At 38.3% G+C, this 14,070-nt stretch overlaps 1 protein-coding gene across 3 annotated transcripts in view; it reads left to right on the top strand.

Annotated features, from left to right (window-relative positions):
- Positions 1-14,070, top strand: part of LOC306859780 (rho GTPase-activating protein 39-like) — an 85,088-nt gene that overhangs the window by 65,013 nt on the left and 6,005 nt on the right. For all 3 annotated transcript variants that reach the window (XM_079401032.1, XM_079401034.1, XM_079401033.1), the window contains 4 exons: positions 2,065-2,698; positions 4,002-4,100; positions 11,132-11,205; positions 13,518-13,717. In XM_079401032.1, the coding sequence (XP_079257158.1) occupies positions 2,065-2,698; positions 4,002-4,100; positions 11,132-11,205; positions 13,518-13,717 (1,007 nt within the window). The remainder of the gene's footprint in view (positions 1-2,064; positions 2,699-4,001; positions 4,101-11,131; positions 11,206-13,517; positions 13,718-14,070) is intronic.

Raw genomic sequence — 14,070 nt, 5'->3', positions numbered from 1 at the left:
TAATCTAATAACTAATTGATTTGTTAAATCAAATGCAAAATTGTGTGTCTGATTGGTCAAAATGCTACACTGGTTAGCCCGTGCAGCTGGATGGCCGGGAGTCAGGGATGTTGTCGTTTAGCCATGTTTCGGTGAAAACAAACGCACAACAATCCCTTGCCTCATGCTGTGTAGACCGACTGAGTTGAATTAAGTCCAGTTTGTTTTCCAGAGAGCGAACGTTTGAGAGCATGAGTGTTGGAAGTGCCGGTCTTGTGGGGTTAGCTCTTAGCCTAGCTCGTATACCTCCGTGCTTACCGCGCTTCCGTCCTCTCTCACACCGCTTGCGACGCTGCTTTGTGCGGGTAGCGTCAGTAGGTGAGGCTGCGGTCTCGAGGTCTGTCTCCAGCAGTAAACAAAGACCCCGTAGCTTCTCAGTAGCCGCCGGCGAGAGTTGTTGTTTGTATGCGTTGCCGATATCCAAAAGACTTTGGCGATCATAGATGAGTTTTGGGGTGATTTCCTTATGAGTTAGCGGTAAACTGACACTATTTGAAGACGAACAGACGACATTAAAAGACATAAAAGCACCGTCTTTGGGATCCGGAGCAGCCGCTGCGTCTGATCGCGCCGCCATCTTGGATCGTAATCCTTATGTTACGGGAATACACAACAAATGTAACGTTCACAACCTGTCATCTCTCATTGACTGTTTTTGTAACCATAGTAATGTCAGTATGATTGTGTTTGGTTGTGTCACATGTTTGGCTGACACAACTGAAATACTAAAGAATCAAAGATCTCATATTTCTCTTGTTGTTTTTGTAGATTTGTCTGTCCACACTTAACTTGAAACTGCAACGCGATGTGACACAATCACATCACAGTTTTTCGTAGTCAGCCATGATTAATTTATCCCAATTACTGGTTGGATATTGGTTATCACAGTCTGGTCATGTGATTTCAAAATAGCTGCCTGACCCACTCCATGTTAGATAAAACAACTTTTAGGCTATTTAAATGCCACAATTGTCTGCAAGCTCGCATACATTAATAGGTAATGCCAATTACTTTGTTTTCCAATTTATGGACTGACAGCTCTCCTGTCGCAATGTTGAGAGAAATCTAAATTAATAAATATAGTGAAATGCAAACTCGGAATATTACTCAAACCTGCAATAATTAAATAAATTAAATAACACAAATATACTCTACGTATTTAATCCCATTTTATTTGCTGCCGACATTTGATTATCCAATTCAATCATACCAAGAAGCCAAAATGACTTTAGATAAACATAACATGTTTCATTTATTTTTTATTGCTCAAGAGTAATGAACTTTCTTGTTGCAATATTGAATGGCAGTACAACTAAAAGGTTTGTTTGAGCGTGAATTTACATTGCCTTAAGCCTGAGGGAATGAAAGGGCTTTAACATTTGCCAAAATAAAACTTTTTCTATATATTAAAACAAACAAGCAAGCCCAGATGAGAAAAAGGAATGCAAAAGTAACATACATTACTTTCCGTAAAAAAGTCATGCAATCAGTTACTTTATCAGGGAGTAACGCAAAATTGCATTACTTTTAAAAGTAACTTTTCCCAACACTGCCTGTTACACTCGCATGTATGCTACAACAATGAAGAAAATATGTTGCTACTTTCATTCCATCATTATAATATTTTTTATGTGTCTGTGAACATTTTTAAATGAGAGAAAAATGCATTCAATTCAGTTATTGAATTCATTTTCTTCAGTGTGGAAGAAGTCGGACAGGGATTTTTTGGAGTATTAATGAGTTAGAAAATAGGGAGAAAGGAGGAGAGAGAAGAGGGGAGGCAGTAATGTTTGAAGTTAGGATGTGATTTCCATATTGGGTCACCTATTTAGGGAGTGAGCGTAATCCATGTGAGCGTTTCCAGGTTTCTGCAGGGAAACAGAGTAAGCCAATCAGCTGCAACCTACACAACACACGCACTCGGATTCAAGTTCCTGCGGCAGTCGTGATGATGCAAAGAAATGCTAGAACAGCTGTATCCGTACTGTCATCTATCTGTTTCTCAGTCTTTCTTTATGTCTCCAGACAGGAACACTGGAATCCAAAACTCAACAGGTCATCTCCCCCCAGGACTGTGACCATGACAGAGCGGGTCATGGAACCGCCCACCTCCCCCATAAAAACAACAACAACAGTCCCCCTCCTTCCCTTGCCAGCATGGGTTCTGGTTACCAGTACCCATACACCACCCTCTGCAAGCCTACACCCGACGCCAACATGGAGGACTGGGCCAGCAAGAACCTTAACCAGCACACGCAGGGCCTGTTTCGCCGGCGCGTCTCCATTGCTAATATGCTCTCGTGGAACCGTGGCTCCATTAAGAAACCAATGCTGATCACCAGCGACCGGTCTGTCAAGAAGGAAGCCTGTGAGATGTTCAAGCTGGTCCAGGCCTACATGGGCGACAGGCCAACCAGGTTGGACAAACGCCATGCGGCCCTTCAGGTGGTCACGAAGTGCTGGGGGATGCAAGGCTTGAGGGATGAACTGTACGTGCAGTTGGTGCGACAGACCACCGGAAACTTGAATATGAGGAGCTTGGAGGCGGGCTGGGAGTTGATGGCCATCAGCCTAGCGTTCTTCTCGCCTTCGCCCAAGTTTAGGCGCTATTTGGAAGGCTACATCCAACGACACCTTGAGCCCAGTAATGATAAGAAAAGTAGGTCATTTCAGATATTTAATATGGATAAACTGATTTGAAGTAGGTGTGTGCGATATTGACAAAATATCTCAGAATTGCCTGGGATTTTATCAATAACGATAATTAGACAATATTTTGCTGAGTGAGTTATTGTGCTGGTGTCTTAAGGTCTTTTTTTTTACATTTTATGGGCATTTTTACCTTTATGAAGACATTTATTTTCTAAAAGAGTCATTACCTTTTGAGTCAAATTCTTACGTTTAATCAGTGAATTAGAATAATAATACTGATATTTGAAATTATTAAAATAAAGTATTTAAGATACTTTGAATGTGAAATTAAAACCACCAGTAGGTGGCAGCAAGTCACTGTTAATAAGTGAGTCATTCTGATTGAACCGAATCATTTAAACGATTGATTCATTCAGGAACGAAACACCGTCATGTTGCTCAGAGACAAAAAACAGTGCTGTGGCTGTGTTTGGAATTATTTTTGTTGGCGAAATAGTGCAAAAACAGGAAATATGGCGTCCAAAACGTAAATCTCATAATTAACTTCTTGTTTTTTAACTGTTGTAAAAAAATCAATATCCCATTTGTAATCATGGTAATTGTTGGGGAAAAATGGCACTCTTTGTGTGAAATTGATTAACTATATGAAGTGGTATAAATATACATTTTCTGCCCCAATGTCTTGAATTTGTGATCATTCTAAATGTATTTTATTAGACTGAATCATGCAGTGAAAGAACACGCGCATTAGTCTAGATTTAACGTAACGCATGCGTGCACTCTGTAGGGTTGTTTTGAATGTTTTTTGCAAAATACTTGATAATGGCAAATTGCACATCGTTAAAACAACAATTATGATATTATCGGAGACGATACATATCGCACACCCCTATTTTGAAGTTTTATGTCTAATGCAATTGCATTCATACATTTATAAGTGTGGTTTAAGCGTCTAAATACTTAAGCCAAATAGTGTATTTCTTGGATAGTCCAGTGTTTTTGTTTGTGGGACAGGCAAAGGACACACACAGGGGAGTGTTTATATTTTAGGCTGTCCCATATGGATTCAAAGCCTGATACACTTATATACATACAAACAGAGCAGACCAATATTGGTTACATTGCTAAAATTATTATGGCATTGTGCCTACCCAAACAGGATGTAACGCTGTGGAGGAGAGAAAAATAAAACGCAGGGGTTACTGCAAGTCAAAGTCACCAGGTCATGGAACAATAAAGTCATGTATTGTTCAGACTGACTGTTGAAGCATATGAGTGTATAAAATTAACAGTTTTATTGTATCTGACAGTACTGCAGCACATCATGGAACAACAGGACATAAAAAACAAGAAGAATTCCAAATCCAGGAAGAAGAGGAGACAGAACAATAAGGAAGAAGAGGATGAGGGTGAGTTTATGGTGCACAGACAATCAGGGAAAAATCTGTACAGACATGAGAAAACTTGAGGAGAGGTTTTGGCAGGGAGTTTAGAGTTAATGAATTGGCTTTCTTTCAATCAATAAGTTGGCTTTTAAAATGAATTGGCATCTATCTATCTATCTATCTATCTATCTATCTATCTATCTATCTATCTATCTATCTATCTATCTATCTATCTATCTATCTATCTATCTATCTATCTATCGTTCATTCATTTGTTCATTCTGTCTAATGTTCTGTCTGTCTTTATCTATCTATCTGTCTGTCTCTTTCTGTCTGTCTGTCGTTCTATCTGTTGTTCTAGTTGAATCCGTAATGAATGCCGTTTCATGTTGTTTTTCGTATTCTGTAAGCTAAAGTATCCTTAATCTTTAACTGAAAGAGAGGCTCCTAAACACACCCACTCATATGCAGTGTCAGGGGGTTTGGTATACAATGTAAATAAGGGAATCTTCTTGGTAACACGTTTGGCTGAGGAGGGAGAGTATTAATGATGCTTTGGGTCCGCTGGTGGAGGAGGACCACTCAAAGAGAGAGCAGCTGGCCAAGCACAGAAGGGGAGTATCCCCCTCCTCTCTCCCTTTCTCACTCTTTCTTTTAGAGGCAAGATTAAAGCTTTGAGCAACAAGACATTCTGCGAGTCCCACGCTTCCCTGGCCCGTAGCCAGACTGCGCAGGCAAAGAGAGAGAGTTTGTGGGTTGAGAGGCAACAAAGATCCTGAGAACGTCTTTCAGTCTTGAAGCAAGAGTGATAGGAGATGGAAAGAGAAAGAAAGAGGAACAGGCGGATTGAGACAAAAAAAGGAGAACGGGACATTTTTATCAGGTTACACCCTCGGTGGCTGCCATCCAACTTAACCCTAAGCTTGTTCTTTTATCTCTCTCCTATATTCCTCGTGCACACATTGAGCCTTTCTCAAGAGCCCCGCTGCAAAACAGAGTTTGACGAGACAGCTCTGCGTGGGCTCTTAATAATGCAGCTCCAGCCTGGCCTTGGTTAATTACACTGTGCGCTGTCTTCAAAGGGGCAGTGCCACGAGACATGTGCTCACTTTACTATCACCAGTTAAGTAATGACCGCCACTGTTTGAGATGGAAGGCTTAAATATACTGTCATTATCAATAATCTTTCAGTACTAAATACTTATTACATGGACAGTAGATCTAGAGCAAGCTGAAGTGTTCATGGATCACCTTTTGTGGGATTCGAACCTATGGACTTTGTCACCAGCCCCGATCTTTTAGTTTATTAACAGTTTTACATGTGATTCTCTTGCACAGGACTTTTCTTTTAGCAGCAGCTGGCTGAATCTAGTCCGTTTCATCATTTTATTACTACCCTCTGACTGACTGATGAAATCGTTGCACTGCATGATACATCACAGTGTGAACTCAGCGGTCGACATTTAGGGGACTGCATTTCATATATGAAATGGGAGTGAGAGTGTTGAACCCTCTGGTGCTGGTGTCCACTTAAGTGAACATTTTAGAAGCCATTTTTAATCATTAAGGGTAGGGGTGTAACGGTTCGGTATTGTTACGCTACAGGAAGGGGAAAAATTAAACGTTTTACTTTTTATTAACATTTTATTAGGGATAAAAATCTAGGGAGCCTTTTTACATTACTATAAGCAGTTAACAATAGAGCCCAAACTTAAATTCAATTACTATTTATTTTTAAATATAATCAACACTCCAAAATAGTAAAAGACATGCTTTATTTGGGGGCGTTAAATAATGTCGCAAATAATTTGACTAGGGCAAACATTAGTAAATCGCATTGCGTGATTCATTTTAATATTCTCCTCCCAAACATTTTGCCTCTGAAAGCGGAAAATTCTACAAATGCATATTCAATAAGGTCAGGGGGAAAAAATGACCGTGTCCACTCCTTTTCAGCGCTAATCTTCACTGCGCATCTTTAGTAAGTCCTGACAGTACTATTTTAACGCCAAAAGACGGTTTGCGCTGATGCAAGCTGTTAGTAAATCTGGCCCAATGAGTCTAATATTTCGCAAACTGTTCTTCTCTAGACTTCGTTTCTCTGGTGAACTAACAAGCTGTGGATACTGATGACTTGCCTGAGGTAAATGAAATGCTACGTGACATTTAGTTTTGATGTGGTTGAAAGACTGATTGAGAGATTACATGAGCCTTGAGATTTCATTCATTTCATACATTCATGTTTATTTATTTTAAATCTAGTTGTAAAGAGAAAGGGATGATCGTGCTCACTCACGCTGCGTTGTCATTTGAACTGAGGCGTTTATACAGCGATCTGTCACGCCACATCAAAGCATGGAATTATAGTTTGAATTGCCTGAAAAAAATATGTACATAACATGGTATAATATGAACATAATATGAAAGATGAAACTTTGTTTCTTATCAAAAGTAACAGTAAATAAAACTGGAAGTTTCCAATAAAGTTTCACTCATGCAATGGTTTGCTGTAGTTGTTCAGTACACATTTGTTCGAACTGAAGGATCGGTACCGAAAATTTTAGGTACGAATGGGTGTACCTTTACTCCCCAAATTCAGGGTATATCTGATCATCTTCAGACCACAATGGCTGATAATCATTGACCTTTAACCATATTTTTATACTTTGTCATTGTGCTTTCTTTGTGGTATTCCCCATTAATCACATAAGATGGGTTGTAGTTTCATCAATTGGATATAGCAACATTATAGGTGTCATGTGCCATTGGCCTACTATCAACAAGATCATGATCTTTGTACTTCATGGTAAAGATTACAGGATTTGTGGGAGGACTTATGGTGGCATCCATGTTTGTAAGAGTGTTGAGTTCCAGTTAAGCCAGAAAACCAATGGCTTTTCAAATCCCAGCATCATGTGTGTATTTGGAAGCCAAAAGTCAGGAATGTTGTTGTGGTTCTAGTGGATGGAAAATACAAAGGAAACAAATTCACTTGCATCACACTGCCGCCACTAAACAGTGTCCACTTGACTCATGAGCTGACTGAAGTGCTGCCGGTTTACTTTAGTCATCCCGAGCATTGTTTTGGCTGCAGTGGAGCATTCCATGTGACACCTCTGCACCTTCCCGCTCTCTGACTGGATGCTGGGAATGTTCTGGAACGGCAGAAGGAATCTGGCTTTACCGTTGCAGGGCCTCACCAGCTGTCCGTGTGCCCCAGGAGATGGCATTGTGAGAAGGGCTGGAGTTCACAGGCCCCTTTGAAATAAACACTCTCAGAGGACTTTATAATATGAGGTGGCACTGTTTTTCTTTTTTTTTGTGAGGCTCTTTTACTGTCTCGCTCTTGTTTCAGGATACTTTGTCAGGGTGTGGCCTACTCCTGCCGCCTGTTAGAGGTGCATTGTGGGGGGGGGGGTCTATGTGCTCAAAGGACCGCCGTTACAACACTGGCACTATTTGTATGCAAAACAGCCCTCATATCAGCTCGTTTCCTTTCATATGGTAACTGCTGAAGCGTCCAAACTGTCATTCTTTATCTTTAAGAGGCCGATAATAAAAGTGTGTTTAACTGTAGGATGAGACGCAGCACACATTCACAAATGAATCCAAGAATATGGGTGATGAAGGAAAGAGGAATAACTCCAATAAATGAAAAGTACAGTATGATGGTTTAAAAACAGATGGTGTTTTAATAGCTTTAAAAAAAAGTCCCTTATGTTCACCAATGCTTCATTTAATTGGTCGAAAATACAATAAAAACAGTATGTTGAAATATTATAATAATAAAAAAAACACTTTTCTATTTGAATACATTTAAAAATGTAATTTATTCCTGTGATGAATTTTCAGCATCATTACTCCAGTCTTCAGTGTCACATGATCCTTCAGAAATCATCCTAATATACTGATTTACTGCTCAAGAAATATACCATGATACATGAGTTGTTCTTGGCACTTTTGATGGATAGAAAGTTTAAAAGAACAGCATTTATTTGAAATTATGAATGTAACATTATGAATATCCTTGTCATTTTTGATCAATTTAATGCATCCTTGCTGAATAAAATTATGAATTTCTTTCAAAGGAATCATACAGACCCCAAACTGAAACTTTGAATGCTATATCATTCCCGTGTTATAAATTCACTGATTTTGGTCACAAACCTCTATAATACAGAGTGATAGAGGTGTGAGGACTGATGAAAAGATGGAGAGAAGAGGTTCATACATCAGGAAATGTAACAATAAAATTGTCAAAGGGAAAGAAGAGAGAAAGAGCAGCCAGAAGTGATACAGACTGTTGTGAAATATCTGACCTGCTTGTCTAACATGAATTTACAGCTTCATACACACAAGAGTCATCAAAACAAGAGCTATAAATCTCCCCATCTTCGTGATTCACAGTTGGCTGATGGCAGTAGACAGCCTCATACAGAACCACCTGTTCCTGACGGTGTGTGTTTATCTGTTTTATGAGGGTTTTCTTCACACCATTAACTGAAAGAAACCTCATTTGTCTACATACAGTTTTTAGTTTAAAGTACATCACTTGCCATTTCTTTGTAATTATTTGAGAAATTTACTAGCAATTTCTGAGTGAAAATCTTCAAAGTAAATCATACACCGAATATACTTTCTCCAGATTTGATGACGAGTTACTACAAGACACACATTTATACAGTTTCTCCAGTACCTCAGCATGCAAATGTTATAGATTTGCCTGCTTCATTTGACTGCATAATCCATTATATTAATCATGAAAGCTTTCTGATCATTTATGTTACATTTAACAGTCTTGTCAGAAATGTTAAATGTGCGAACTTTGCAGAGTTGTTTCAAGTTGCTACAGCTGCTACGTTGAAGAAGGAATGCTATTTTTGTTTTCATAGTGAGCTTGTTTGACTGAGCATTTTGTCTTTTTTAGATTTTTATCATCAACATTTTTCCCATGTAAAACTGTTACTCCCTCTTCCCATCCGTATGTTTGTCTGAACTTGTGAGTAATGGCTGTGAAGAGCCCTGAAGCCTCTCTGTGTCTGTTCTTAATGTCTCTCAGGCTTCAGTTCTGCCCAGTCAAACCTTAGTCACCTGTTCGCTGTAAATCTCTTTCAGACCCGCGTAACCACGTAAGGTTGTACAGCCAAAGAATGAGACACGTTCCCGAGAAGAAACAAGGGAGGGAAGTGCTGTGAGAGTGAGTTGAATGAAACAGATAGCGCCTCGCACCACAGTGTAATTCTTAGAGGTCAGTGTGTTTTAGCCAGAGTCACTAGTAGCTGTATCGCTTTCTCTTTAATATCAGCGTGAGCGATATTTCATCTAGCGAAGTGTGGATGACAGGTTCCATTAGTACTTTAAACGCTGGTTTCCAGCCAGTTTTTCTCGTAACAGTTAAACTTCACGCCTCATGTACCTTGTAGCTGTGAGGAAACGTTCACATCTCACTCGAAATGTTCACTTCCAGCAATCTCTCAGCAGGACGTTGAGCATTCATGCTTAGCAAGAGTGAGGGTTTCAGTTTTCAGCTGCTGGAAAACATATGAGTCACTGAAGTTGGTCTTGAGTAAAAGAAGAAGCCCTGTCAGGTTCTGGATTGGCGAGTAGCTACTTGCACAGCACTTATGCCTCATTGGTCTGTCTTTGTGTGACCTTCTGTGTTTGAGCTTATGTTTTTAACTTGATTGGTTAAGCAAATGTATTTTTTCTAGGCGCTGTCAAACAATTAAAGGTGGGGTAAGCGATATCTGGAAGCCAATGTTGATATTTGAAATCACCAAAACAAACACGCCCCTACTCCAAAAGGTTCTCTCCCCTATTTTGATAGCTCCGCCCCATACATACGTAGCCTTATAATCAGTGATGCTGTCTACACTGGATGCTGCGTGGTTCGACATGATAAATCTCTGCCGCGTTCTATTTATGACGTGCTGACACAAATTTCAAATGATTTTCAACGGTCGGTTTGTCGCGTCCAGTGTAGGCAGACTTTAGCTGTTGAGGCGCGTTCGGTTTAGACACGGTGTTACTCGCCTATCGGGAAGAAACAAAGCAACCTCGGCGTCCGAACACAGGCCTTCTGCTCCTTGAGTTCTCTCCAGCGCTGGATAGCTGATCCGATATTTACACGGGTCCTAGTTCTTGCCTTATCTTTTCGCAGACGTTTTCCTCTTTTGTTTTTTTATTCGCCATCTCTATCTTTCTGTCGCTCGGCTCGGCTGTTCACTGAACGCTCTCTCCTCTACATCATGAGTAGACACACCTCTTACTGCTGATTGGCTACAAGTTTGTTTTGGTACTAGGCCCAGACTCAGTTTTCTAAACCATTTTTGAAAAATGACATACCCCACCTTTAATCGCATTCAAAATAAAAGTATTTGTTTATATAATATATGTGGGTGTACTGTATATATTTATTATGTATATATAAAGACACACACATACAGCATATATTTCGAAAATATTTACATGTATATATTTATATTCATATAAATTATATCATATATAAATATATTTAATATATAAAGGTAACATATTTTTCTTAAATATATACATGCATTTGTGTGTATTTATATATACATAAAAATATACACAGTACACACACATATTAATAAAAAAACTTTTATTTTGGATGCGATTAATCGTTTTACAATACTAATTTTTTCTGACCGTGCTATCAACTGTTGTTTGTGTTATTTCCATATCCAACTGTTGGAATGCCTGCAAAATCATATTACGCCCCTGTCATCCAAAGCCTTTCGCTTTCATAACATGTTCGGCCATGCACTCTGAAACCATAGAAAATGAGTGGATTGGCTTTGTTTCTAAAGACTTCTTTATTGATAAATCCCTTAGGAAAGCATTGTATGCTTAGGACTTTGATACAAGTCACAAGGCTCATTCACAAGGCAAACTGTGTTTCTCCTTAAGGCCTTTGAATTGCAAATTTGACCAGGAAAAAAACATGCATTGGGTCACTCAGTGGTCAATTATGTCATTTCCTTTGAGAGTTCTGTCATTGGTCAGTAATACTGCATTTTAATTGTCTTTGACAGGTCTTCCCATCAGCACTTACGCAAAGTACTGCTACCGTAAGCTGCAAAAAGTGGCCATTACTGGGGGCAAGAAGGTAAGAGGTTTTTTATTTTATGTTTTTAAATGGATTTAATTATTATGGATTTGATGATAATAATAATAATTATTATTATTGTTGTTATTATTATTAGAAGTTAAGAGTTTTTTTTGTATTTTATAATTTTTTTAAATGGATTTGATTTATTATTATGGATTTTATAATAATAATAATAATAATATCAGTAGATGTCAGTTGAAATCAGTAGATTTTGGATTTATTTAATTGTATTATATATTATAATCATTTGCTCACCCTCAAGTTGTTCCAAATCTGTATGAGTTTCTTTCTTCTGTTCAACATAAAAGATATTTTGAAGAATGTTGACTTCCATAGCATTTTAGTCAGCAATTGTTTGGTTACACACGTTCTTCAAAATATCTTCTTTTATGTTCAACAGAAGAAATAAACTCATACAGATTTGGAACAATTTGAGGGAGAGTAAATGATGACAGATTATTCATTTTTTTGGGTGAACTATCCCTTTAATATCGGACATTAAATCGCTTATCAGCTATAACATAAAAATAATGAATCCAGCTTTGCAGGCTATGGTTCTTCATCAGTTCTTGATTGCAGCATTGACTCTTAACATGCTCAGTGACTCCTAACCTGGTTTAATCAGACATGTAGAAGTTGCATCATGTGATGCCAAATATAATTAAAGAGAGTTTTTCCTGGGAGTATTTTTTATTTATCGATGCCGGCACTGCTGTTAGATCGTACCCAGGAGTCTCCGAATGGTCAAAAGAAGCAGTATATGGTGCAGCCGTCTAAAATTGGTTACATCTGTGAGCAATCACAGCACCTGGCCTTTAGGAGCACTCCATGAGAATTACTAATCCACTAACCCAAACTAAGAAGAAAAGGTTACAACAACCCCCCAGGCCCCTGTGTAAGACTCGTCCATGAGTTACGTCCATGCACACGCTTCACTGCTAACAGCACTAGCAGAAGCTGTTTCCCTCCCTATTTGTCCTTTCGCCAGTCCCATCCTGTAATCAGCCATCCCACCTCTGTCTCCAGCGTTTTTACTGGGTGGGCTATTTTTACCGCGCAGCTACGTATTATCCCGCTCAGCGCTGATCTCTCATATTGTGTTACAGCTGAGAGGGTGTCCATCTGTTCCACATAGTTATGAGAGAAACACAGTCCAATCAACAGATGTTTCATGTGTCAGTGGAGGGTTGTTATTAAAAACTTAATTCTGTTTTGTACTGGAATATTTCAGACAAAAATGAGGATTATCATCATTCATATTTCAGACAAAAATGAGGATTATCATCATTCATTCTCATGCTTTTCTTTATTTGTTTTCTATGCAAAGGATGCATATAATGACCACAGACTGTCAAGTTCCAAAAATAACAAAAGATCCACAAAAACGCTAGAAAAGCGTTTTTGAACATTCTGGTCAATGCCAATAAGATGATAATTAGATTCATTTTATGGCTGATAACTGATAAATATTCAATATTAAAATAATATACTATTTTGTCTAATAAACTAAAATGATTTGTTTTAAGTGCTACAAGTGAATTTAGGTGTCATAACATTTATAATGTATGAAAAATGGATATTCATTTTGAGATTTACAAAAAGATTACATTTAACAGTGTTAATAAATTATTAATGAGTAATTAACCTTAAGTGAATGAAAATAAATGTGATTTAAGTGTAAAAATAAGTTACAATTAAATATACAACATTGGGCTGATACTAAGGAAAAAAGGATCAAATCAAGTTCAAGTTAGGATTTTTTTTAAAGAAATTAATGCTTTTATTCAGCAAGAATGCAGTAATCTGATCAAAAGTGAATATAAAGACTTGCATTGTATACAAAAAATATATATATTTCAAATAAATGCTGTTACTTTGAACTTTCTGTTCATTAAATAATCCTGAAAAAAGTATCATGGTTAACAACACTGATAATAATAATAATAATAAATGTTTCCTGAGAAACAAATCAGCATATCAGAATGATTTCTGAAGGATCATGTGACACTGGAGTAATGCTGAAAATTCACAGGAATAAATTACACTTTAAAATATATTAAATTCAAAAACAGTTATTTTAAATGTGTAACAATATTTCTTAGTATTACTGTTTTTACTGTATTTTGCTCAGATAAATGCAGCCTTAAAAGTCTTCTTTAAAATATCTTACCAGCCCCTAAAGTTATATGAAACTGAGAAGTTATATTGTTCATCGAGTCTATATAAATTTGATATCACTATATTTTATTAGTTCTTCTTGTCAAATTGCAAAAGTGACAAAGTATGTACAATTCTTGTTTCATCTGTAGGGCCTGAGGAAGCCCACTTTGGAGGAGATTGATCACGGTCGGAACGCCATCGTGACCCCGTCTCTGTTCGGCAGCGCTCTGGAGGAGATCATGGAGAGGCAGAGTGAGCTCTTCCCCGACAGGAAACTGCCCTGGGTGCAGGTGCAGCTCTCTCAGTATGTGCTGGCCCTGGGTGGAGCCCAGACGGAGGGCATCTTCAGGTGGGACATAGGCAGAGAATCAGGAAAGAGAGCTTATCATGGTGTTAAGTGTCTCATATGTAGCACATTATAATGTAGTTCAAACTCTGCTAGTTACTAAACTACATAGCCATCCTGAAGTATAAAGTTTTGACTTTTTCATCCCTTCTTCATCATCCATGAAATTACTTGTAACAGGGACATGTTTTCTTTAAATCCTGTGCATCACGGCTCTTTCATGCCATCTTAAGCCTGTCACATTGGCTCCACCTTGTGGTCAAATGATCCAGCGCACTATTCTTAGCCGGGTCTCACATGGTGCACTTGATGTGGCTTTTGTTTGTGCATGTCCATACGGTCCTCAAGATTCTAGG

Source organism: Barbus barbus, assembly GCF_936440315.1.
Source record: "Barbus barbus genome assembly, chromosome: 40".
Lineage (NCBI taxonomy): Eukaryota > Metazoa > Chordata > Actinopteri > Cypriniformes > Cyprinidae > Barbus > Barbus barbus.
The sequence above is the reverse complement of the archived record's forward strand: the minus strand, read 5'-3'. Positions and strand labels throughout refer to the sequence as shown.